Source organism: Pelodiscus sinensis, chromosome 1 (genome assembly GCF_052426305.1).
Source record: "Pelodiscus sinensis isolate ZL-2025 chromosome 1, ASM5242630v1, whole genome shotgun sequence".
NCBI classification, from domain to species: Eukaryota; Metazoa; Chordata; order Testudines; family Trionychidae; genus Pelodiscus; species Pelodiscus sinensis.
Window position 1 is genome coordinate 353,597,582 of NC_143052.1, and position 26,977 is coordinate 353,624,558.

General features: G+C 52.2%; 3 protein-coding genes across 3 annotated transcripts; all 3 read left to right on the forward strand.

The window, feature by feature from the left end:
- Positions 1-2,307: 2,307 nt before the first annotated feature.
- Positions 2,308-3,877, forward strand: LOC102462737 (olfactory receptor 52B2-like). The gene has a single exon (XM_075922429.2). It carries the CDS (start codon positions 2,308-2,310, stop codon positions 3,256-3,258), a length of 951 nt encoding a protein of 316 aa, XP_075778544.2. The 3' UTR covers positions 3,259-3,877.
- A 9,561-nt stretch (positions 3,878-13,438) lies between these two features.
- LOC149526049 (olfactory receptor 52B2-like) lies at positions 13,439-14,389 on the forward strand. The gene has a single exon (XM_089777006.1). The coding sequence runs from the start codon at positions 13,439-13,441 to the stop codon at positions 14,387-14,389; it is 951 nt and encodes a 316-aa protein (XP_089633132.1).
- Positions 14,390-24,122: 9,733 nt separating this feature from the next.
- On the forward strand, positions 24,123-25,073 carry LOC149526050 (olfactory receptor 52B2-like). Its single transcript, XM_089769802.1, has one exon. It carries the CDS (start codon positions 24,123-24,125, stop codon positions 25,071-25,073), a length of 951 nt encoding a protein of 316 aa, XP_089625928.1.
- Positions 25,074-26,977: the final 1,904 nt, after the last annotated feature.

Below are 26,977 nucleotides of genomic sequence, written 5' to 3' on the forward strand. Positions count from 1 at the left end.
GCCAGTGGGGGTTCCCCCAGAGCCAGCAGCATAGAAACCAGCCAGGTACCCCCACTACGTCACAGAAGGGTTCAGAAAAGGGCAACTAAAATGATTAGTGGTTTGGAACGGATCCCATATGAGGAGAGGTTAAAGCGACTGGGACTTTTCAGTGTAGAAAAGAGGAGACTGAGGGGGGATATGATAGAGGTATATAAAATCATGAGTGGTGTGGAGAGGGCCGATAAAGAAAAGTTATTTATTAGTTCCCATAATAGAACAACTAGAGGACACCAAATGAAATTAATGGGTAGCAGGTTTAAAACTAATAAAAGAAAGTTCTTCTTCACACAGCATGTAGTCAACCTGTGGAACTCCTTGCCAGAGGAGGCTGTGAAGGCTAGGACTATAATAGACTTTAAAGAGAAGCTAGATAATTTCATGGAGGTTAGGTCCATAAAAGGCTATTAGCCAGGGGATAAAATGGTGTCTTTGGCATCTGTTTGTCAGAGGCTGGAGAGGGATGGCAGGAGACAAATCGCTTGATCGTTGTCTTTGGTCCACCCTCTCTGGGGCACCTGGTGCTGGCCACTGTCGGCAGACAGGATACTGGGCTAGATGGACCTTTGATCTGACCCAGTATGGCCGTTCTTATGTTCTTATGTTAGTGAAAACATCAAAGAGCAACACGGGGATCCTGCTAATGGGACTCTCCAACTTGGGCTGGAGTAGGGTCCAGTTTGACCAGCCTGCCCCTTGCCCCGGGAGCAGGACCAGGGCTCCTGCGAAGGGCAGGAAACTCCAGCCGGAGTAGCTGTGGGGGAACGTCCATGACACTTCTCTGGGTTCGCCCGGATATGCACTCGTCAGCCACCGATTGCAGAGGGGATCCAGAGGTTTCATTTCTTTTCAGGGGCCTGCCCCTGGTGCTGTGAGGGGACCCGGCCATGCTCGGGGCTGACACTCAAGGAACTTTTCAGGATTTTATAATACTATGAACATGCCTGGGCTTCCTTTGAGCCATCACCCTGGGCTGGGCTGAGGAGGGGTTCTGTGTGTAGGCTGCCCTGGGGAGGGAGGACTGCTCCAGCCCTCTCTCCCCACCACAACCTGGGGCCAGGTGATCTCATTTCCACGGCTGCTGCAGCTCCAGCGAGCACAGCTGGGCGAGCCGGGCATGTCCCCCACAGGGGAAGGTTCAGGTTCATCTGCCCCCTGCTTTCCCCTGCGAGCGTCAGGAGTGGAGCAAAATGTGCACTCTCCCCTCTCTCCTCACAAAGCGGCACCTCCAGCAGTGGTCCTGTGCAGTTTCAGCCTCGCCTGCCCACCAGAATGGGAGCCTGGGGCGGGTCCCATCCTGATCGAGAGACCGAGGCGCCTTTGCAACTGAGTCTGTCGCTTTCCTGTATAGTTTCCGGAGGAGCAATAGCTTCTCGGGCACACGCCGCTTTCTCCACACAGCAAGCCCCGGATCTTCTGTAAGTTGTGGTAAAAGGAAGCTGCCTCCCAAATGTGGTGGTGCTTGCGCCAATCTTTTCGGAGGAGCTCTTCCCCAGACAGACAGACGGACAGGCAGGCTCTCTCCACTATCTAGTAGAATTTTGTACTTTAGTGATGACAGCCAGTTATTAGAATTGGCTTGCAGACAGATGCTAGGTGAGGGTGAATTGCATGTGCCACAATGGCCCATTGGCGGGGGAGTAGAGTTAGCAAAATGGAGCCAAACGCGCTCGGGTGGCTCTATGGCCGGGGACTGTCTGTAGGTGCAGGGAGATTCTATCCCCGCCGTGTCTGGTGCCGGTTCGGCCACAGCTGGGATCCTGGGCCCAGTCCTGTGTCCCCAGGCTCCGAATCCATTAGTGCCCCTTTCTGCACTGAGGTAACTCTGAGTGGCCGCTGTGTTCATGGGCTCTACAGCTCCCCAGGGGGTTCAGCGTCTCAGTGGCAAAGCAGGGAGCAGGGCCAGAGCTGGGGCAATAAATCATCATGGAGCTCGAGTAGCTGAACGTTCCCTTGTTGCTTCCAGGTGTGTCCCAGAGTTGAGGGAGGCCAGCTTCACGGGCTGGGCTCTCTGAGACTCTCCGCCCGGCCCTGCCTGCTCTGTGGCTGGCTTATCGAGTGGTCACCTCTGAGCTCTGAGCTCCTGTCAGGTCCCTGTCACCGGCTCCGGCTCTGCCCTGAGCAGCTCTGAGTGCAGCTCTCAGGCCCAGGGATGCAGGGCGTGAGTGGGAAGTGAGAAGTGAGTGTGAGGGGCGCGAGCGCAGAAAGCACTGACCTTGTTTCTGCTTCCAGCCGGGCCTAGCGCCCAAGCGGAGCCCTCAGCGCCCCATGGCCGCACCCAACAGCACAACGTTCAGTCACCTCAGCTTCGTCCTGGTCGGCATCCCGGGCCTGGAGCCCTGGCACCCCTGGATCTCCATCCCTTTCGCGCTGATGTACACGGTGGCTGTTCTCGGGAACTGTGGTCTCCTCCTGCTCATCGCCACCCAGCGCAGGCTGCACGAGCCCATGTTCATTTTCCTCTCCATGCTGGCGGTGGCCGACTTACTGTTATCCACCTGCACCGTGCCCAACACGCTGGCCATCTTCTGGTTTGGACCCAAGGCCATTTCCTTCACTTCCTGCCTCACCCAGGTGTTCTTTGTGCACTTTGGGTTTGCCGTAGATTCCGCCATCCTGCTGGCCATGGGGTTCGATCGGTACGTCGCCGTCTGCGACCCCCTGAGATACACGATTATCCTCACCAACACGAAAATTGGAAAAATAGCCACGGCCATTGTCATCAGAAGCTTTTGTATAATTATCCCTGATGTTTTTCTTCTGAAACGGCTGCCATTCTGTGCAAGCAATGTCATCCCGCATTCCTACTGTGAGCACATCGGTGTGGCAAGGCTGGCCTGTGCAGACATCTCTCTCAATATCTGGTATGGCTTGGCAGTGCCTATTGTAACTGTTATACTAGATGTTGTGTTTATTGCTGTCTCTTATGTGCTGATCCTCAGGGCTGTCTTCAAGCTGCCCACCAAAGACGCCCGACGCAAAACTCTCGCCACTTGCGGCTCCCATGTCTGTATCATCCTCTTATTTTACATCCCAGCCTTTTTCACTCTCCTAACCCACCGCTTTGGCCACAATATCCCTAAACACATTCACATCCTGCTGGCCAATCTCTATGTGCTCATCCCCTCTGTATTAAACCCTGTTGTTTATGGGATGAAAACCAAGCAGCTGCGGGAACAAATAGGCTGCCTGTGGTCTCAGAAGTGGAAAGGGTGCTAAATGGTGCTGAGTCTAGAGCCATGTTACTTCCTAGCTGGCATCTTCCACACTGCAAGGATAGAGCCCATTGGACCCAAGACAGGAACGTTAACCCATTAACTCCATGTAGCTAAACAGACATTTTCATCCCCAGGGAAGTTTCACGGCAAATCCTCGGTCAAGGCTCAATGTGGCTGCCTGGTCTATTTATTGGAGACCTTGTGATCCGCTTTAGTAACACCCCCCCAAATAAGGAGGCTTCACTTGTCTGAGATGAAGGCCACAGGGGAGATTTGTTCTTCTGCTGCCCACTTTATGCCAGACAGACAGGCACAAAGAAGCGATGGGCAAGTGATGGGATAGCTAACTCACCTTGCTGGGCATCAACTATCTCTACATTCCATGGAGTGCTGCTGCCACATCACATACCTCAGAGACACTCCTCCGGTTAGAGAATGGTTTTGGCCATTAGATATCTGGGGACATAGGACTAGCCAGGCTGGATCAGAGCTCTGATCCATCTGATCCGTATCCTGTCTCTAGTAGCCAGTTCTGGCTGCTTCAGAGGAAACCCCATGGAGGTTTACACAGCTATCCCGCGCAAGGGAAAGGTTCTTCCTAAACCCCCACAGGTAGAGCTGGCTTGTCCGTGGAAGCAGGACGTTTTCAGTCCCTGCGAAATAAACACTTCCCCCTCCTTGCTATAAAAGTGTATACTCTCCTCTCCGTTCATCTCCAGGATATTTTGTACCCTGTTCACCTTTCGTCCTGGAGTTCCGACGTCTCCTTGTGCTATGTAAGAACAGTTGATACTTCGCGCCGTGCTGCTAATCCTGCCGTCTGTATGGGTATGTCTACCCTACCACCCTAGTTCGAACTAGGGTGGTAATGTAGTCAACCGGAGTTGCAAATGAAGCCCGGGATTTGAATTTCCCGGGCTTCATTTGCATGTCGCCGGGCACCGCCATTTTTAAATGTCCGCTAGTTCGGACTCCGTGCCCGCGGCTACATGCGGTATGAACTAGGTAGTTCGGACTAGGCTTCCTATTCTGAACTACCGTTACTCCACGTTCCATCTATTAATGTGCTGCCATGGTGCACCAGGATGGGAAACGTGGTTCGTTTAGACGGCATCTTGGACTACTGTGGACTGAACTAGCGGTTTTGTATTTAAATTGAGCTCATACATGTTGCCAGCATTGTAAGAATACCAGTATGTGACATTCCTCTGCACAGTCGTCCCACCGCCTTATGCACATGGAATTCTGCTCTCCTGAAGGCTTTTGTACAGCAGTGAATCGCGGCACGACTGGGAAAGCCTGGAACAGCCCAGAGATTTACCTGTGTCGTGACACTCCAGGGCTGTGTCTACACTGGGCCTCTTTTTCCGGAAAAGCAGCCACTTTTCCGGAATAACATGAAAGCTGTCTACACTGGCCACTTGCTTTTCCGGAAAAGCACTGACGATCTACTGTAAAATCATCAGTGCTTTTCCGGAAAAACTATGCTGCTCCCGTTCGGGCAAAAGTCCTTTTCCGGAAAACTGTTCCAGAAAAGGGCCAGTGTAGACAGCACAGATTTCTTTTCCGCAAAAAAGCCCTGATCACGAAAATGACGACCGGGGCTTTTTTGCAGAAAAGCACGTCTACATTGGCATGGACACTTTTCCGGAAAAGCATCCTGCCAATGTAGACGCGCTTTTTCCGGAAATAATCATAATGGAAAACTGTTCCGTTTTAAACATTTCTGGCAAAGGGTGCCAATGTAGACACAGCACAGATATGCCTGTGACAGGACTCAGATACGCTTTACACCAGATAACGCATGTGAGGTGTCACGGGAAAGGTTGTGATTTACTGAACGTGACTGTCCTATTTGCATGCCTATCTCATTTCTGCATCTGAACTGAGGCACTTTGACCACGTATCTGTAGTGGAGCTGTGCTACTTTGGGTGACACCCACTGCTCACACGTCAGGTGCCACAATGGAAAAGGCAGATGGGGCTGGCAGGCCATCTCTGAGGACAATGGACTGTGAAAAGGCCGGGCCTGCATGTGCATGCTCCACTCCACCACTGAGTCATGGACACGGAGATACTAGAGTCAGGTGACCTGGCCATCTAATACGATCCTCCCTCTTGGATGGCTTCACTTTTCTTGGGCGAGGTGAGGGCCATTGAACAAAGGGCTCCTGCCTCATGGAAAACCTATTTAAGGTGACAGTGGAAGCAATCAAGGTCTTCAGTTTGGGTCTCTTCTGCCTCCCATCCAAATAGATAGTTGAGAACAGCTGGGAAGAAAATTACAGGCCGAGCGCCAGTACAGTCTATTGTCCTTATGCGATGGATGCTGGACTCACACAGGCCTCTGGCTCCACTCCACTGCATCCCAGCCCAGGGCCTGGACAACGGCCAAGTGACCTGGGTCAGTGGGGATGCGCCCACAACACACTGACCTTGCGGGGCACAGAGAACCCCCCAGCCCAGCGCTACGGCAGCTCACGTGGGATCCAGGGTCAAACCCCTGCTCCAAATCACGCAGAGCTCGCCCTAACCACCCTGTGAACTCCCCTGCTGTGTAACTCAGGCCTGGGAGCTCTCGCTGACCCGTCGCTCCGCCCTGACGCCCCTGCCCAGCCCATGTGCCGTGGAAACCGACACGTTCCAGTGGGAAATTTTGGGTTTGGTCTGCTCCCCCCAAGGAACATTCCAGTGAGAGAAAAAATCTCAACCGTACGCATACACACACACCCCTCTACACACACCACACACACTTCCATCATTTGCCTTCCCCTTCACGTACTGCACACAGGACGACACGTCAAGGAGATCAGACCTGAGGGAAGATGAGAGAAAACTTTCCACCTGCCTGAGCCCTGCGACATCGACCGGCTTTATTGGGTTCCTTTCGCCTGTCCTGGGACATCTGCAGAGTGCGTCTCCGAGCACGGAGAACATGGCGCCGTGATCCCCTCTCACCTGTAGCGCCCCAGCTCCGTTCCCTGTGTGTTGGTTCTGGTGTCACCCCCCTGTTTCGCTGTGACAACCGGATTTGGTGCTTTGCTCTTCAGTCCCCATTAGTGAAGTTCGGGGCTGTATTAAAGTTGTCGTTGTACCAGCCACCCTGCGTTACACTGGACTGAGAACCGGTGACAGAGATACGGGGCAGGGGAAGAGCCTGAGAAGAACAAGTCCCTGCCTAACAAAGGGAGGGGTGTTACTGACTCTGGCCACTAGGCCCCATGGCCTTCAGCAAAGGGAGGGTGTCACTAACTTTGGGGCTACCCTGTGGGAAGGGGGTGTATTTATTGACTGGCCACCAGGCCTCACTCTCCCTAGGGACAAGAGGTGGTTATTGGCCCTGGGCCATGGGAACCGATACACTCATAGGGGTGAGCCCCCTTTGCCAGGCCTTAGGGGCCAAACCCCTTACCCCTGCGGGGGGCGGGCCTGCCCACTCCGTGACAAAGCTCAATGCCCATCGGCCGCCCTGGGGCAGGAGGCACTAGGGGGAGGCGGGGGAGAGGTGGGGGCAGGCAGAGGTGGGGGAGGGGGGGAGCAGGGGGGAAGAGGTGGGACGAGTTGGGATGTGGAGAAGGGGGTGTTCCTGGGGCAGGCCAAGGGAGCTGGGACTGGGGGCAGGTTTAGGAGACAGGGCCCAGGCGTAATCCCCACAGTCTATTCTCCCCGGTGTGTCTGGTCCAAGCTCAAATGCCTCTGATGAGCAACTGGGCCTGAACCCCAGAGGCAGGGGGAGGGGTCTCACCTTTTTGCCTGCAGAAAATCAAACACCCTTGCCCCACCCATGCCCGGCACCTTTTAAGACACTCTGCCCCTGCCCTGCCCTTCCCATATGCCCCATCCCCCATCAGAACATCCCCCCGCCACTGCCTGGCTGATTGTCACAGGGCAGGGGCTGGCCCCGGGCACTGGGGAGGGCCAGGGATGAGGGCTGTGTGTTGGGGAGGGGCTCTGAATGAGGCAGGTTTGGGGTGCAGGCTCTGAGGTGGAGGGGGCTGAGGGGTTTGGGGTTCAAGTGGGGGCTTTGAGTGAGGCAGGGTGGCAGGCGCAGGCCCTGGTCAGGGCTCACAAGAAGCAGCCGCCCCGTCCCTCTGGCTGCCAGGTGCAGGGGCGGCCGGGGGGCTCCATGTGCTGCCCTCAACCGCAGGCACCGTCCCTGCAGCTCTTATTGGCTGAAGGGCCTTGTCAATGGGAGCTGCAGCATCACCCCAGGGTGGGGGCAGCGCACGGAGCCCCTGTGTCAGGGACCGGGACATTCCAGCTGCTTCCAGGGGCCCAGAGCCAGGGCGGGCAGGGGGCCTGTCTTACCCGCTGCATGGCTGGCTGCATTCTTGGTGGCCCAGCTAGTGGTGCTGACTGGAGCTGCCGAGTCCCTTTCCCACCATATGTCCAGTCAAAAACCATGCAGCCGTGGGGGGTGGGGGGAGGCTGTGACTCGGGGACACTGCAGATGGCCGGGCAGACAGGGCAGTGCTGGCCACAGGCCGGGCAGGTGGCCCATCCCCTCGCCCAGTGAGTGGGACACAGCCGGGCGATGGGGATGGGGAAGGGCCGGAGCGACCTAGCAGTGGACAGAGGTGCATAGCAGCTACGATGGGAGCTCAGACCCACAATGGGAGGGCGCTGGGAGGTGGCCCCAGGACCAAGGGAGCTGCCCCCCCCCCCGTTTGTCTGGAAGTGGATGCACCCAAACCACCCACATTTCCCTGGGGGGGGGATGCTCCTGCATCCCTTTGCCCCACCCTGAGATCCCAGCCACTGGCTGGGCCGCCTGGAGCTCAGCCGGGTGGCCTGGGTAGCCATGAGGCCCACATGGACCCTCCATCTGCCTGTGGGCCAGGGCACTGAAAGCAGCCCCCAGCCTGTGTCAGCCTCCCCTTGTCTCAGAGCCTGGTCTCAAGGGGTGGGTGGGAAGGGGGAGGATGTGGAACGCTGCACCAGCTCACCCCAGCTCCCTGCGCGGCTTTCCCAGGATTTGGCTCTGCCAGGGGCTGAGCCTTCGGCCTGCGACTTGCCGTGCTGAGAGCCGCAGGGGCAGCTTTGGGGAGTGGCGGGTGGAATATTTGTGGGGGGAGGGACCTGGCAGGGAGCTGAGCTAGGCTGCACTACACAATGTAGCCAAGAGAGCTTAGTGGCGTATTGGAGCACATTGCTAGGAGCATTGCTGGCAGATCTAGAGAAGTGAATATTCCCCTTTACTCTGCTCTGGGGAGGCCACATCTGGAGTGTTGTGTCCAGTTCTAGGTCCCCCACTAAAGAAAGCACATGGACGTATTGGAGAGAGTCAAAAAGAGGAGAACAAAAATCATGAATGGGTTTGATTTATTTAGCCTACAGAAGAGAAGAGTGAGGGGGGATTTGGGAGCAGCCTTCAATTACCTGCAGGGGGTTCCAATGAGGCTGGAGAGAGGCTGTTCTCAATGGCGGCAGAAGGTAGAACAAGGAGCAATGGTCTCAAGTTACAGTGGGGGAGATCTAGGGTGGATATCATGAAAAATTATTTCCCTAGGCGGGTGGGGAAGCACTGGGATGGGTTCCCTAGGGAGGGAGTGGAATCTCCATCCCTGGATTTTTTTTTGTCCCGGCTGGACAAAGCCCTGGCTGGGTTGACTAAACTGGGATTGGGTCTGTTTTTAGCAGGAGGCTGCATTCGATGACTCCTGAGGTCTCCTCCAATCCTGGAATGCTGTAACTAGGGTCAGTGTTTAAAGCTCTCACCTGCTGTAACCCACCTTGCTGCCGGCCCCACCTCTCATTGTCTCTCTGAGGCCATTCCAGTGATTCTGAAACTGAGCTATTTCTGTGTTCGTTGATCTATTGCAGTGTGATCTCAGGGGGACACGTGGAGGCTGCCGGCTCCCCGCACAGAACACGCAGCCTGGGCGTTTGGGCTTGCGAGGGCGAAGCCGTCAGGACGATCACTCCTTTAAACACACAAATCCCCTGATCCCAGCCTGCCCCTGCCTGCGGCTGAGCTGGAAACTGCTCTGTGCCCAGGGCTCCCTGCTGGCTCTGACCCCGCTGGGACTCCCAGGCAGGCAGGATAAATGTCCCTGCCTCCGAGCCCCGGCCAGTGCGGTTCCTGCCCCTGCAGCTCCCCACCTGGATCCCAGGCAGAGACTCCTCATCCCCGGCTGGGGCAGGAGCCCGGTGAGTGTTTTGGGGGGCTCCCGCATGGCTGCCCCCCTGCTGAGAAAGGGGCCCTCGCGTGTCATCAGTGGGACCTGAGCTCGCCAAGGACCCAGTCCAGGGGAACCCCCCACAGCCCCTGGTGTCCCTGGGAGCAGGGGCAAGTTGGCTGGGGCAGGATGGCGCCTGCAGGGGAAGGAAAGGCAGGGGAAGCACAGAGCGGGCTGCCAGGGGCACAAGTGTCGGTTTCTCTGCCCGAGAGCCCAGAGCAGAGCCAGGCAGAGGCACCAGCATTTCCTACCCTGAGCCCCCAGTGACTCCGCTACGAAATGCGAATGAACGTCGGGGACACAGACACGGGGGCAGCGCTGGAGGTGGCAGAGAGGGCGGGTGCATGGACAGACGGGCAGGGACAGACGGAAGCTCTGTAGTTACTCTGTGCTGGGAGGGAAGGTGCAATTCTCATGGAGCAGCCGACGTCTCCGCTCCCAAACCCTGCGTCAGGGCTGCTGGGGGCTGGGCCGGCCTGGGGGGGCTGGGGAAAGGCTGCCCAGGGACACCGAGTGGGGCTGTCTGGGTGCCGTGTCCCACTGACCCCGGGGCACACGCTGGCCCCAGACAGTCTCCAAGCTTGGCAGCCGCAGCTCCAGCATTTCCCTCCCTGCGCCAGGGCAGCCAGTGAGTCCCAGAGAGCAAAGGGCAGAGCCTCACCCACGGCCCCTGCCTGGCTCTGCTGCCTTTCTGGGCCGGGCAGGTTCTGTCCTTGGGAAATCGGGTCGCTGTGGCACCCAGTCCCATTCCGGCAGGGCCCAGTGCCATGAAGCAGTGAGAAGCGCTGGGGTGAGCAACAGGGCATCTGCAGCCGGGAGAAAGGCCCCAGGGACTCGACTTCCAGACACTCAGGCAGGGAGGCGCCTGGCGCCCAGGAAGGGTTTGCAATGGAACGTCCCTCCCTGGGGCACTCGGCCATTTCCATACCGAGCGGACGTTCCAGGGCCCAGAGGAGCCCATGGGGGGTATTTTGTGCCGGAGGCTCCTGGTCAACTGCTACCCTGGAGAGTCTCCCGGGAGTCTCCGAGCTGGGCCTGGCTGTGCCTCTATGGAGCCCTCACTGATCAGCTGCTGGCCTGGGGCAGCGAGATAAAGCAGCAAAGAGCAATGTGCAGCTTCCGCCAATGGGCCTTCCCAGTCTGGGCCAGAGCAGCGTCTGGTTTGACCAGCCTGTCCCCCGCCCCCAGGAGCAGCACCTGTAGGAGAGGGCAGAAACTCCATCCAGCAGGGGCAGATTTGAATGCGTAAGGCAGCCAACTGCACATCCACCGCCTCTACCGCTTTCCCCTCGCTGCCTGCAAGGGGGAACAGCCAGGAGTGTTTCTGCCCATGCCCCCTCCCTCCATCTCTAAAGTGTGCCTGGGCGGAGGAGACTCTGGGCAGTCCTGGACAGCAGGGAAAGGTGACAGGTGTGTCTGTTTCTGTTCTCTGTGGTGTTTGGAGACCCAGTCCCATTCCAGGCACAGCCATGCCCTGACCTTGCTTTTAAGAAGGGTAAGACGTAGCTGCCTAGCACATTGGGTGGCTGTGGTTGAACCGACAGACAGATGGACACCCAGAGACAGACAGGCAGACTCTCTCAGATATAGACAGGAATCGCATAATAATTTCCTAATTAAAGCCGACATTTAGAACTTTCCCGCAGGCTCCTCTGCCCGGTGATGCCCAGTTCCCGCTGGGGAGAAGCTGAATTTCATTTGCCATGGGCTGGGTCCAGGGTTAGCAGAATGGATCCCCCCTGCTGGCCAATCAGCACTGTAGGAAACTCCAGGGGCGATGGACGTGACCAGGACTCAGGGGTTGTCTGAATAACCAGCTGAAAAGGGACCAAACGCGTTGTTCAAATCCGTGTGCTGCTTGTGCTTACTTGTGCTCTCCTATGGAGCTGAATTCTCCCTGCTGCCAATTCCCACTCCCAGTGGAGCTCTCCTGCAGGAAGAAGGTTCCTCAGGACGGGGTTCTTCAGACCTTAGCAACACACACAGACACTCAGTCCCTGGACTCAGCAGGCTGGGTTTGGGAGCAAGGTCTCACTGCACCCTCATGAGCCTTTGGACTCAGTGGGCTGGATTAAGTAGAACTTTCAGCTGCCATCCTCATAAGCTCCCAGGTTCAGAACTTCCCTATCCCCACTCTCACACCACAGTCATTCACTGGTAAACCACACGATGAGCGAACCCCACAGGATTTTGGGCACTGCCGGGATCTTTAGCTTGGGTACGAGAAGAGTTGTTGCAGAGCGAATGAGGGAGCCAAAACAACATCCCCTGAGGAAAAGTGAGCAAAAGAGAAAGAAAGAGAGAAAAGCAACCAGCTGAACAATGAAAGTTATTCATTTCTGGGTAGTAAATATATAGATAAACACACAAAACAGTTACAATATTAAATCTAAATTGAAACTGATTACAATTGTTAGGGCTAGCTAACCATATAACACTTTAAATAGGGCAGAGACAGGAGGCTATGCTTGAGGAGGGGGAGGAAAAGAGAGAGAGAAAGAGAGAGAGCTCACCACTCCATGGAGCTTGCACTGATCATGTTTCCCAGATGGTGATGGGAGCTGGGGGTCCAGAGGGCAGGAGACAAGCAAAGCAGAGCCCCAAATGTGATCAGACAGGAGATGAAGAAGTATCAGTGGAACTGGTAGGCTGTGTCTACATTGGCACCCCTTTCCGGAAAAGGGATGCTAATGAGACACTTCGGAATTGCAAATTCCGCAGGGGATTTAAATATCCCCCGCAGAATTTGCATTTACATGGCTGCCGCTTTTTTCCAGCTCAGGGTTTTGCTGGAGAAAAGCGCCAGTCTAGACATGATTTTCCGGAAAATAAACCCTTTTCCGGAAGATCCCTTATTCCTACTTGAAAGTAGGAATAAGGGATCTTCCAGAAAAGGGTTTATTTTCTGTAAAATCGCATCTAGACTGGCACTTTTCTCCAGCAAAACCCTGAGCTGGAAAAAAGCGGCAGCCATGTAAATGCAAATTCTGTGGGGGATATTTAGATCCCCTGCAGAATTTGCAATTCCGAAGTGTCTCATTAGCATCCCTTTTCCGGAAAGGGGTGCCAATGTAGACACAGCCGTACAGTTTAAATCCAGGTATCAGAACAGTTTTTCTTGCATAAGGGTCGGAGTTTTGATGGAGATAGGACAATAGTTTGAGGAGGACACTGGATTTGTTTATGGGTAAACAGAGGCGAGACGATAGAGTCTGATCTCCCTTAGTTATGGGTGATGTTCCTTGAACAAGCTCACAATGCAACTAGGTAGTTTCAGTATTTTGGACGTCAATAGGCTCAACTTACTAGAACTGGTCGGATAATGACTAATTTGGGTGTGAGCTGGCCTGGGTTCATTAGCATCTGGAGAAGAGATTTCCCATCAGGCAGTGCTTCTCTGCTTTCAGTATCCCATAGTTCAGTGTGGTTCCTGCTTTGGAAAAACTGGTCTCCATTCTGTATGCTAATGGAGATGTATCCCTCTGCTATCTTCCATGCAGATGAGGCTGGATTGTTTCCTTCCTGAGATCAGGTGTTTCCATTGCTTTGTCTTTGATTCTAGCAGAAACTTGGGAAAGAGAGATGGTTTTCCATGAGTGTCACCCCCTGGATCCCCAAGAGCGCAGGGTTGGTAGATAACAGCAGGGCCAGAGCTGGGGCGATAAATCCTCACGGAGCTCAAGCAGCTGAACTGTCTCCTGTTGCTTCTGGGTGTGTCCTGGAGCTGAGGGAGGCCGGCTTCACGAGCTGGGCTCTCTGACACTCTCCACCTGGCCCTGCGTGATTTGTGGCTTCTTTGTAGAATGTTCACTTCTGTGGTTCCTGACAGGTCCCTGTCACCGGCTCCGGCTCTGCCCTGAGCAGCTCTGAGTGCAGCTCTCAGGCCCAGGGGTGCAGGGCGTGAGCGGGGAGTGAAAAATGAGTGTGAGAGGGGTCAGCAAGCACTGACCTGGTCTCTACTTCCAGCCAGGTCCAGTGCCCAAGCGGAACCCTCAGCGCCCCATGGCCGCGCCCAACAGCACAACGTTCAGTCACCTCACCTTCGTCCTGGTCGGCATCCCGGGCCTGGAGCCCTGGCACCCCTGGATCTCCATCCCCTTCGCGCTGATGTACACGGCGGCTGTTGTGGGGAACTGTGGTCTCCTCCTGCTCATCGCCACCCAGCGCAGGCTGCACGAGCCCATGTTCATTTTCCTCTCCATGCTGGCAGTGGCCGATTTAATATTATCTACGTCTACGGTGCCAAATACATTGGCCATCTTCTGGTTTGGACCCAAGACTATTGCTTTCAGTTCCTGCCGCATCCAGGTGTTCTTTGTTCGCTTTGGGTTTGCCACCGAGTCGGCCATCCTGTTGGCCATGGGGTTCGATCGGTACGTCGCCGTCTGCGACCCCCTGAGGTACACGACTGTCCTCACTAATGAGATGATTGGCAAAATAGCCACGGCCATTGTCATCAAAAGCTTTTGTATTGTTGTTTGTGTTGTCTTTCTCCTCAAACGGCTGCCCTTCTGCGCAAGCAACATCATCCCGCACTCCTATTGTGAGCACATTGGAGTGGCCAGGCTGGCCTGTGCAGACATAACCATCAATATCTGGTTTGGCTTTTCAATGCTTCTCTTAACCATTGTAGTCGATGTTGTGTTCATCGCCGTGTCCTACGTGCTGATCCTCAGGGCTGTCTTCAAGCTGCCCACCGAAGACGCCCGGCACAAGGCACTTGGCACCTGCTGCTCCCACGTCTGTATCATCCTCTTATTTTACATCCCAGCCTTTTTCACTCTCCTAACCCACCATTTTGGCCAAAATATCCCTAAACACATTCACATCCTGCTGGCCAATCTCTACGTGCTCGTCGCCCCTGTAGTAAACCCTGTTGTTTATGGGATGAAAACCAAGCAGCTGCGGGAACAAATGGTCTGTGTGGTGTCTCAGAAGTGGAAATGGTGCTGAGTCCAGAGCCATGCGATTTCCTGTCTGACTTCTTCCACATTGCAAGTAAAGGGTGAGAAATGGGCATTAACATGTTAACTACATGTGTCAGAACAGACATTTTCTGCTCCTGGGATGTTTTATTTTAAGTCCAGAGCCATGGTTTTCTGTGGCTTCGAGAACCATTTATTGGTGACCTTGGATCCATTTTAATGACACCTCCCCAAAACAGGGAGTCTTCACTAGTCTGAGAGGAAGGTCAAAGGGGAGGTTAGCTGTCATGCTGCCCGCTTTATGCTAGACAGAGAGGCACTAAGATGCTAACAAGTAGCCAGTCCTGGCGGCTTCAGAGGAAATCCCAGAGAGGTGTACACAGTTCTCCTGTGCAAGGGAAAGTTTCCTCCTAAACCTCAATAGGGTTGCCTTATACCCAGAATCAGGAAAGTTTTAACCTTCGTTTCTGTACATTTGGATACTCTCATCTGTATTCATCGCCAATTTCTTTGTATCCTGCTCACCTTATGGACATGAGTTCCAATGGCTAATTGTGTTGTGTAGGAAAATTTTTTTAAAAAAAAACCCAAACCCTCTCCAACCACCATGTTAAATTCCCTGCCTTTTGTTTCATTGGTTTCTTTCACGAACTTAAGTCCAACATTTTGGTTTTTCTCTCAACATTGATCCCCAAATTCCCCGGTGGAATCCTCTGCTGCTAATTGTTAGATCTCTAATGATTCTAACAGATTTGTATGAGTGATGACTAGTTATGATCAAACTCGTATGTACCTCCAGGATTGTAAGAGTTCTAGGATATGAAATTCTTCCACAGTGTCATCCCACTCCCTTTGCTCATAGAATTCTCTTTGCCTGATAATTTCTATACAGCAGTGAATTGCCACAAGTCTGATATAGCTGAGGCATACTTGATACTAGATAACTTTTTGAATGATCTCTCCCAAGAGTTTTGATTTACTGAATGTGACTGTCCTGTTTCTATACATGTCTCATTTCTGTGTCACAAGTTAGGAATTTTGGCTATGCACCAGTAGTTCTGCTCTTCTCCTTTGGGTGACACCCGCCTCTAACAATTTCAAGAACCACAATGGAAAAGCCAGACAATGAGATACTACAGAGGCAGGTGACCTGGACACCTGACACTATCATCCCTCTTGGATGGCTGAATATTTCTAAGGAGAAGTGGGGGCATCAGAAAAGGATTCTGGTTTTATGGAAATTCTATATAATGTGCGGATAGAAAACAATCAAGGTCTTTAGTTTGTCTCCTCTTCCTCCCCATCCAAAGAGATAGTTGAAATCATCTGGAAAGAAAAGGACTGGAACTGATGACTGCAGGGAAGAACTGCTTGACCATGTGGTTAATTAGGCTAGGGCACGTGGGGGGGTTGTTAGCTCAAGTCTCGTCTCACTAGTTAATTGTTTAGATCGAACCCTAACTTCCTCACCTGTACTGGTGAAAATAATAGGCAGTGAGTCCTAAAGAGTCTCCAAAAATGTTAAAGAAGCAGGAAGTGGGATGGCAGGGAGCCATGAGAGCCAATGAAAACACAACATGGGCTTTTGAACTGGAAGTTGGATCCCTTTCTGATCTTCTTGTATGGTAGGATAATAGCCCACAGAAGAACCAGCAAGGAGCCGGGGAACCAGGCATGGAGAATCCTGTGACATCCATGCCTGGGAAATACTCACTTTCCAAAAACTACAGCTATGTGAGTAGAACAGGGAAAGTTTAGTTAGATGCGATTAGGTAAGTTTCTTTATTTTGGAGTTTCTTGGTCTTCTCTGGGTTGAGCACATGTAACTACCCCCTTTCATTGTAAATTTCCAATTTGAACCCCTGGAAACCCCTGTGTTTTTAATCCCTTTTTCAGTTGCTCCGTAACACCAAGCAACCAAGCAATGTTCTATCATATGTGTTTTCTCTATTTTTCTTTTTCCTTCATCAGTAAAAAAAGCACTCTTTTCATAACATGATCTGACTGCTGTGTCCTAGAAGGCCGGAGATTCTGTGTGCACCTGCCGAAGACTGCACAGTCAAACTTCTCCGAGACATGAAAGTTCCCTTTTCAGCTGATTGCAATGGCTAGGTTTTCAAGGCACTTACAGACAGAAGCTTAAAATAGCTTGATTGTCATTTACAGGAAGGATTTGCCAGGTGCACCTACCACGGTTCTTTCAGGGGTTTTGTATTTGGATAACAGTGAAGATACTATTCAAAGGCCGGAGAATCTGTAATCTTGGGGTGGTAGGACACAAACCTTTAGTAGCAAAGTATTTTTAAAGTCTATTATGGACTCCCACCCTCTGCACACAAAGGGTATGTCTAGACTACAGGGTTTTGTCGACAAAAGTTGACTTTTGTCCACAAAACTATACCTGTGTCCACACTGCCTTTGAGTTATGTCGACATAACGTCGACAAACCTCAGCAGTTTTGTCGACGTATGTAAACCTCATTCTACGAGGAATAACGCCTTTTATCGACAGAGTTCTGTCGATAGAAGGCATTATTGCATCTACACTGTCCTTTGCGGCCACACTGTTATGTTGACAAAGTGGCTTACTTTGTCGACAGAACTGGATGTAGTCTAGACGCTCTTTGTTGACAGAAGCTTTGTCGACAGTATCTGTCGACAAAACTTCTGTCGACAAAACCCTGTAGTCTACACATACCCATAGAGCCATAGTGGGAAACAGCCCCGACCCCCAGCTTGAAAGACACCAGGCTTGTCAAGGAATCTACCAAAAACAATATCTCTGTTGAGGAATCAATGTTTGTAACCAGTTTCATTAACGAATCAAGCTTAGTTTGCATGCCTTCCTTTATTGCCTTAGTAATCCACCTTGTTCTGTTTGCTACCTCTTTAGCCACTAAAAATGCATCTTTCTGTAACTAATAAATTTATTTCCAGTTAATACTGATAGCCAATTTATGTCATTTCTAACTGGGGTAGCAGGAGCTCGTGCGTGGCTTCCTCCACATTGAGGGAGGGGCAAATTACTTATACTTTTGGCTCTGCGCTCCAAGAGAGTTGGGCACCTGGGCTCTGTGGCAGGTCCCTTTAGCTGAGTCGTCACCAAGCTGATCTCTGTGTCTGTCTCAATCCGTAGTTGGGTGCGGCCCTACCAGTGTGTTGCTGGAGGAGCCTTCAGAACTAAAGGGTGCCCAGGCTGACAGAAAAGGTGGCTCAGTGGTATCTCAGTACATTACCTGATATCCTGAGGGGGTCCAACCCATCACACTCTCAACTGTGTTCCTGGGGCCATCTAGAGGTCTTTGCCTTAAACTCCATAGGCCAGATAAGTCCCCTCAAGTTCTGCTGTGTGAGGATGGGTTTGCTGGGAACAAAATGAAAATAGTATTTATAAAACTGAGGTAGGAAGGAGATTCTGGGCTACAGGAATCTTCTGCCTCTACGGGCGATTAGAGTCACGGGAGGCACTGGCAGCTACCGAGTACGAGTGAGGTGGTTTCTTCCCCTCCCTACCTCTCGCTATGTGGCTGAGCTCATAACAGTACTACTGGGGTGTGAAAGGGTTAAATAAGGGGTCTGGGTAGCTGCGATCATGTTAATGGGGCAGAGCCCTGGCAGACACCACTTCTATTCATTGGCAGACTTGTTTTGGTTCCTCTTCCCTGCTTGCTTGGGATAGAGAAGCATGCAGCTGTACCAAGATGTAATCTTTCAATGAATGGCCTGGTGTTAGCAGTGCTATCTCCCTCACCCCCTTATCCACTGTGAATTATACAGTCAGGCTACGTCTAGACTGGCATGATTTTCCGGAAATGCTTTTAACGGAAAAGTTTTCCATTAAAAGCATTTTCTGAACAGAGCGTCTAGATTGGCACGGACGCTTTTCCGCAAAAGCACTTTTTGCAGAAAAGCGTCCATGCCAATCTAGACGCGCAAAAAAGTCCCAATCGCCATTTTCGCAATCGGGGCTTTTTTGCGGAAAACAAATCTGAGCTGTCTACACTGGCCCTTTTGCACAAAAGTTTTGCACAAAAGGACTTTTGCCCGAATGGGAGCAGCATAGTATTTCCGCAAGGACACTGACAACCTTACATGAGATCGTCAGTGCTTTTGCAGAAATTCAAGAGGCCAGTGGAGACAGGTGGCTAGTTTTTCCGGAAAAGCAGCTGATTTTCCAGAAAAACTGGCCAGTCTAGACACAGCCCTAGGGACACAACTCCTGGACCCCTGGTACACTGCTGATGTCAGGAGTGTTGTGATGTGAGACCTGCCAACATCTGCTAAAAAGCTGTGAACAGTAAATTGGGGCGGGTGTCATTTTCTTCAGCACATGGTTCTGATTTGCATGATCTAAATAATTTGCATGATCTAAAACTCATCACAGCACACGTGTCCATCACAGCAGTTGTGGGGGGAGGAGCAGCTGGACTGGCTGTAGCTGGGCAGGAGAACAGACCCAGTCCATTTAGTTGCCTGGCTGATTTTTTCTGGGAAGCCAGGACCAGTCTGGGGAGGGGAGAGAAACACCTGGTGGGGGAGGAGGCAGCGCCAGCCCCACCCCTCACTCATGGCACAGAGCCCTGATGGCAGTGACCGATCAGGCCCCTCTCCCAACGCTGACACTGGGACAGCCCAGGGAAGGGCAGCCTGAGGGAAATGTAGGCAGCGCTGCGGGGGAGAGGAGGCATTTTCTTGAGGGCCTAGATTGCCTGGGCCTCCTCTCTGGTGCCTTCCCTCTGCCTCTCTGGCTCCTCCCCTTTCCTCCTCCATCCCGATCATATGGAAAACTCTTCAGTTTTACCAATCACAAAATGAGGCAGCAACTTTCCATCTCAAGGGACTTTCCTTCAGACTAAGGAGATCACAAGGGGGACATAGGAGCAACCACACAGGGTCAAACCGAAGGTGAGCCTAGCCCAGTGTCCTGTCTCCTGATGGGGGCCGGTGCCTCATGGTACAGAGGGAATGAACAGATCAGGGGATCATTAAGAGATCTGTTCCCTGTGGTCTAGGCTCAGCTTGTCACAATGAGACACTCAGAGCATCTTACAAATCGCTAATAGCCATTGATGTCCCTCGACTTATCGGCTACGTCTATACTGGCACCCTTTTCTGTAAATGCTTAAAACGGAACAGTTTTCTGTTACAAGTATTTCCGGAAAAAGCGCGTCTATATTGGCAGGATGCTTTTCCGGAAAAGCACTTTTTCCGGAAAAGCGTCCGTGGCCAATGTAGACGTGCTTTTCCGGAAAAAAGCCCCAATCGTCATTTTCACGATCGGGGCTTTTTTGCGGAAAAGACTACTGTGCTGTCTACACTGGGCCTTTTCCGGAACAGTTTTTCCGGAAAAGGACTTTTGCCCGAATGGGAGCAGCATAGTTTTTCCAGAAAAACACTGACAATTTTACAGTAGATCGTCATTGCTTTTCCGGAAAAGCAAGTGGCCAGTGTAGACAGCTGGCAAGTTATTCCGGAAAAGCGGCTGCTTTTCTGGAATAAGTGGCCCAGTGTAGACACAGCCATCTAGTTCATTCTTTGAACACTGTTTTTGTCTTTATCTTCAAAGCATGAACGGGCAAGGAGTTCCACACATTGATTGTGTGTAGAAATATTGTCATTCATTTAATTAAAACCTGCTGCTAGTTAATGTCATGAGGTGATTCCTGTCCTTGTGTTATGGCAAGGGGTAAGTCATATTTCCTTATTCATTTGATCATTTGTTGCGGAGTACAGGATCTTTCAAAAAAGCTTCCCGCTGTCAGCAGAACTGCGGCTAGACTTTACTTTCACTTTTGAAAGGGCGCTTGATCGGCACAACGCCCGAACGTAAGTATGCAAATGAAGCACTTTCCAAGTGCTTGATTTGCATCCCTCTGTCGGCAGACGGATGCTGTCTAGACATAGCCGAAGTGTGTCAGGAATCCCGCCGGAGGGTTCATTTCTCGCCAACCTCCTGGGAAGTCCTGGGCCTTTGCAGCGGGTGATGGAGACTTCCAGGCTCTCTCCACGCAGAACATTTCAGCGAGATGACTTGCGGTTTCGTCACTCAATAACGCTGCTGGCCAGAGTGTGGATCTGACACGGGGCTTCCGTCTGCTCAGCTGAAGGCTAGAAAAGCAACCGTTTGAACGACAGTCGAAGGGTCAGCGTTCTAAGACTGTCACCGGTCTCTGTGAGTCCACTTCAGGGATTCTGAAACTTAAATATATCTATAATTAGAGGAAACATTTTATATTAATTTATCTGTGGCATGAATAAATCCAGCTTTCCAAAACCCAGCATACGAATTCACTCACTCATATGACAGGGGTAAATCCTGTCTGCAAAGCTGGCACCAAAGACGTGCAATGGGCTGTGACGGCGCGTTGGGGGTCCCCCGTCTCCTGCACCCCGAAATGGCACAAACAGACTCTACCAGCCAGTAGAATTGAGGGTCGTTTATTGCTCCTCCAGGATACAGCATAGCATAGATGCAATCTGGTTACAGGAACTGGGGCTAAGAGGCCTCAGTGTCCCCTTTGAGATGGGGGGATCCCAGCCCCCTCCCCAGTTCCTTCTTCCCTGCTTTCCAGCCCGGAACTAACTCTCCTCTTCCAGCCCTGCCCCCCAGCCAGGGCAGCATTCGCCCTTCCTTTGTTCCTCTCCATGGGGGGTGACTGGTCAGACTGGTTGAGACCTTCTTTGCATAATGCCTCATGGCCTGTCCTTCTGGGCCGCGGTACCAACTGCAGCCAGTGGGGGTTACCACAGACCCATAGAAACCAGCCAGGTACCCCCACTACATCACAGTGGCTACAAATGCATAATGAGTGAGATGTTCGTTAGTGTAACAGATGATGGGTGGGGGCTCCAATGCGCCTCCCTGGGCCACCACTGGCTGTAGGCCCAGCCCTGGGGGGTCCTGCATAAAGCTGAGGTGCCAAAGGCAGAAGGCAGCAGCATAGGGAGACTGCAGTGGCTGTTGGCGGGGAGAAGGTGAGGCAGGAGGCAGCCCAGGGACACAGCAATAGGGCTTGGGCACTGTTGGCATCTGCTCTAATCCCACTGACAGAGACCAGAAACTTCAGGATCTCTATCAAGCATTTATAAACCTCAACTACCCACCCAGAGAAATAAAAAAGAAAATTGAAAGAGCCAGACGAATACCTAGAAACCATCTACTACAAGACAGACCCAAGAAAACCAACAATAGAACACCACTTGTCATCACCTACAACCCCCAACTTAAACCTGTCCAACACATTATCAATAAACTACAGCCTATACTGGAACAGGATACCATACTCAAAGAGGCTCTGGGAGACAGACCCATAGTCTCCTATAGACAACCACCTAACCTCAAGATGATTCTTACCAACCACCACAGGACATACCACACTAATATCAACCCTGGTACCTTCCCTTGCAACAAACCCCGTTGCCAGCTTTGTCCACATATTCACTCTGCTGATACCATTATTGGACCTAACCAAGTGAGTTATAAGATCAAGAACACATATTCCTGCGCATCCAGAAATATAATCTATGCTATCATGTGCCGAAAGTGTCCGTCTGATATGTACATTGGACAAACATCTCAGACACTTCGCCAAAGGATTAATGCCCACAAAACAGATATCAGACAAGATCACAAAGAAAAAACAGTTTCTTGCCATTTTAACCAGAAAGGACACTCTCTAAATGACTTAACCACCTGCATTCTGCTACAAAGACCTTTTACATCTGCACTTGAAAGGGAATCCTCTGAACTGTCATTCATGTTAAAATTCGACACTTTCCAAAAAGGACTCAATAAACACTTGAACTAGTTCACCCATTACCAAGATAGTTTCCCCAATTATCACCTGTAATACCATTAACTCACAAACATCCCACTCTCCCTACCTCTAATATCATCAATTCACAGACACTTACCTTCCTTCCTTCCCCCTCCCCCCGCATGCCCCTCCTGTTCTGCAATGTGATTTGTCCTTTTCATATTTGTTCATTTTTTTTAAATTGTATCCTTTGGTATATATGGTTGTGACTACTTTCTTCCACTATTTGATCTGAGGAAGTGGGTCTGGCCCACGAAAGCTCATCATCTAATAAACCCTCTTGTTAGTCTTTAAAGTGCTACATTGTCCTGCATTTTGCTTCAATCCACCAGGCACTGCTGGGGAGGGATTCCAGTGCCCCGGCTGGGACAGGTCCCAGTCCATCCATCCCCTCTGCGCTCCCAACCACAATGCGTAATGCAGCCGACTACACATCCTATTGCCTCTGCCCCTTCCCCCCACTGCCTGCAAGGGAGACCAGCCAGCAGTGGGAACCGGGAGAGAAGCTTCATCCCCCCCAGATGTCTCTAACATGTGCCTGGAGGGAGGGGACAGTCCCAGACGGGGGGGGGGGGGGAAGGGAACGGTGTGCCTCTCTCTTTCCTGTGCAGTGTTTGGAGACCCATTCCCACTCCAGGCACAGCCCATGGTCTAGGCACAGCCGGATTCTGACCTTGCTTTGAAGTTAGGATAAGATGTAGCTACCTGGAAAATTGGGTGTCCCTATTTCTTCCCGGCTCAGAGGAGTTTTTGAATGGACAGACAGATGGACAATCAGGGTCTGTCTAGACTACACCTCTCTGTTGGCAGAGAGAGGTAGATATGGCACATGGAAATTGCTAAAGAAGCCAGGATTTAAATATCCCACGTCTCATTAGCTTAAATATGGCCGTTGATTTTTTTTTTCTAAATGGAGTTTTTTCTAAAAAAAACCACCATCTTGATGAGGATCTCTCAAAAATAAATCCTTTTTTGACCGATCCTGGTAACCTCATTTTTTGAGGAATTCATTAGCCAAAAATGGGTGAAGGGTTAGCAGAATGGATCCCCCTGCCAGCCAAGCAGCGCTGTGGAAAAATCCAGAGGCGCTGACCATGGCAAGGACTCAGGGGTAAGGTGAACAGGAGCCTCTATGGGCGGGGACTGTCCGTAGGCGCAGGGAGATTCTATCCCCGCCGTGTCTGGTGCTGGTCCGGCCACTGCTGGGATCCTGGGGTCAGTCCTGTATCCAGGCTCCGAATCCATTAGTGCCCCTTTCTGCACTGAGGCACTCTGAGTGGCCGCTGTGTTCGTGGGCTCGGCAGCTCCCCGGGGGTTCAATGTCTCTCAGAGGCAAAGCAGGGAGCAGGGCCAGAACTGGGAGAATAAATCCTCACAGGGCGCAAGTAGCTGAAGGGTCCGTTGTTGTTTCTGGGTGTGTCCTGGAGCTGAGGGAAGTCAGCTTCACAGGCTGCGTCTACACGAGGAGTAACGGTAGTTCGAATTAGAGATCCCAATTCGAATTACCTACTGCGTGCCGCGTGTAGCCGCAGGCACGGAGTTTGGACTAAGGGGGATTTAAAAATGGCGGCGCCTGGGAAGATGCAAATGAAGCCCGGGACATTTAAATCCCAGGCTTCATTTGCAACTTTGAATGCCTACATTAGCCTCCCTAATTCGAACTTGGGGGCTAGTGTAGACATACCTTATGAGACTCTCCGCCCGGCCCTGCCTGCTCTGTGGCTGGTTTGTCGAGTGGTCACCTCTGAGCTCTGAGCTCCTGACAGGTCCCTGTCACCAGCTCCGGCTCTGCCCTGCGCAGCTCTGAGTGCGGCTCTCAGGCCCAGGGGTGCAGAGCGTGAGCGGGAAGTGAGAAGTGAGTGTGAGGGGGCGGGAGCCCAGCAAGCACTGACCTGGTCTCTGCTTCCAGCAGGGCCCGGTGCCCAAACGGAGCCCTCATTGCCCTATGACCACTCCCAACAGCACAACGTTCAGTCACCTCACCTTTGTCCTGGTCGGCATCCCGGGCCTGGAGCCCTGGCACACCTGGATCTCCATCCCCTTCGCGCTGATGTACACGGCGGCTGTTCTTGGGAACTGTGGTCTCCTCCTGCTCATCACCACCCAGCGCAGGCTGCACGAGCCCATGTTCATTTTCCTCTCCATGCTGGCAGTGGCCGATTTAATATTATCTACGTCTACGGTGCCAAATACATTGGCCATCTTCTGGTTTGGACCCAAGACTATTGCTTTCAGTTCCTGCCTCATCCAGGTGTTCTTTGTTTGCTTTGGGTTTGCCACCGAGTCGGACATCCTGCTGGCCATGGGGTTCGATCGGTACGTTGCCATCGGCGACCCCCTGAGGTACACGACTGTCCTCACCAATGAGAAGATTGGGAAAATAGCCATAGGCATTGTTGTCAAAAGCTTTTGTATGGTTTTTCCCTTTGTTTTTCTGCTCAAACGGCTGCCCTTCTGCGCAAGCAATGTCATTCCACACTCCTATTGTGAGCACATCGGGGTGGCCAGACTGGCCTGTACGGACATAACCATCAATATCTGGTTTGGGTTTTCAGTGTTTCTCTTAACCATTGTAGTTGATGTTTTGTTTATTGCTCTGTCTTATGTGCTGATCCAGAGGGCTGTCTTCAAGCTGCCCACCAAAGATGCCCGGCTCAAGGCTCTTGGCACCTGTGGCTCCCACGTTTGTATTATCCTCTTATTTTACGTTCCAGCCTTTTTCACTTTCCTAACCCACCATTTTGGCCACAATGTCCCTAAACACATTCACATCCTCTTGGCCAATCTCTACGTGCTCGTCACCCCTGTGCTAAAACCCTTTGTTTATGGGATGAAAACCAAGCAGCTGCGGGAACAAATGGTCTGCGTGTTGTCGCAGACGTGGAAATGGTGCTGAGTCCAGAGCCATGCGATTTTCTATCTGACTTCTCCACACTGCAAGTATAGGGTGAGAAACTGATGTTAACACGTTAGCTCCCTGTGTCAGAACAGACATTTTCAGCTCCTGGGATGTTTCACTGCAAATCCAGGGTCATGGCTCAATGTGTTTCGAGAACCATTTATTGGTGGCCTTCGATCCATTTTAATGAAATACCCCAAAAGAGGGAGGCTTTGCTAGTCTGAGAGGAAGGCCAAAGGGGGTGTTAGTTGTTATGCTGCCCATTTTATGCTGCATAGAGATGCACTAAGATACTAACAAGTGACTGACTCTCACCTTGTTGGTCATGGAACATCTCTGCATGCTGTGCAGTATTCTACCTCTTCACATGTCTGAGCGATGAAAAATGCCCAAGTTAAGCAATAATTTTGTCTGGTAGATATCTAGGGATGTGGGACTTGCCAGGCTGTATCAGAGCCCTAGTCCATATGACCCGTATCCTGTCTCTAGTAGCCAGTTCTGGTGACTTCAGAGGAAATACCACTGAGGTGTATACAGCTATCCTGTGCAAGGGAAAGTTTCCTCCTAAACCTCCAGAGGGTTGGCTTTTACCCAGAATCTGGAGGGTTTTAGCCTTCGTTACTGTACATTTGGATACTCTCATCTGTATTCATCGCCAATTACTTTTGCATCCTGCTCACCTTATGGATGTGAGTTCCAATGGCTAATTGGATGTATGTAAACTGAGTAAATTCCTGGTTCACTCGCATCCCAGGCAGGTGGGATCGGAGACGGAAGGAGTAGCAGCAATAAAGGTGCCCCGTTACCCCATCCGACTCTGGGTAACCTGTTCTTTTCTAACAAATGCGTCGTGGAGGCAGCTGCAAATCCACAAGCTGCTGCCTTCCCTTTCCTCCCTCAGGCGAGGAAGAGAGGCCCTGCTGTAAGGGTGGGGTGGGGGTGGATCTGTTTGGGGTGTTCTCCTCCTGATATGCCTTCAGCCAGTTCTGCAGGGCCACCATCACCCGGTGAGGGCTAGGACCTTGTTTGTGTCCAGCTTCTACAGCTCATCCACCACGAGGGTCCCGTTTGGACTCACAATTTTATCACCATTTATTTCCCATTTGGATGCCGGTGCCCGTGGCCCTGGGCTCCGTTACGGGTGATTGCCAGCACAGTCTAGTGTCCTTACATGGTGGATGCTGGACTCACACAGGCCTCCTGCCTCACTGCACCGCATCCCAGCCAAGGGCCCAGACCACGGCCGAGTGACCTGCCCCTGGGTCAGTGGAGATGCGCCCACAGTACACTGACCTTGTGGGGCACAGAGAACCCCCCAGCCCAGCGCTTCAGCTGCTCACATGGGATCCAGGGTCAAACCCCTGCTCCAAATCGCACAGAGCTCACCCTGACCACCAGGTCTCCCACCGCCCCATGAACTCCCTACTGCCTAACTCAGGCCTGGGAGCTCTCGTCGACCTGCTGCTCCACCCTGAAGAACCTGCAAAGCCCATGTGCCGTGGGGACCGACACGTTCCAGCGGAAAGTTTGGGTTCAGCCCCCTGCCCATTCCCACCGAAAAACGTTCCAATGAGAGAGATTCTCTGACTGTAGGATTCCTGGGGCGGGGGAGTGGGGGTGCACAAGGGGACCCTGGGACCTCGTGAGTGTGTGTGTGTGTGTGGGAGGGGGTGATAGAAAAACCAGCCCTTTGGGGAGGTAGAGAGACCAGCAGCAGGAGGGTGGGGAAGGGGAGTGGCAGAGACACCAACTCTTTGTGGCTGGGGGTGTTAGGGAGACCAGCATTGTACGGAGTTGGGGGGTAAAGAGACCAGCAATGTGAGGGGGTGGGGATTGCTGCTGATTGACAGCACACATTTCTGCACAGCAGGTGTGAGGGGAGGAGCAGCTGGACTGGCTGT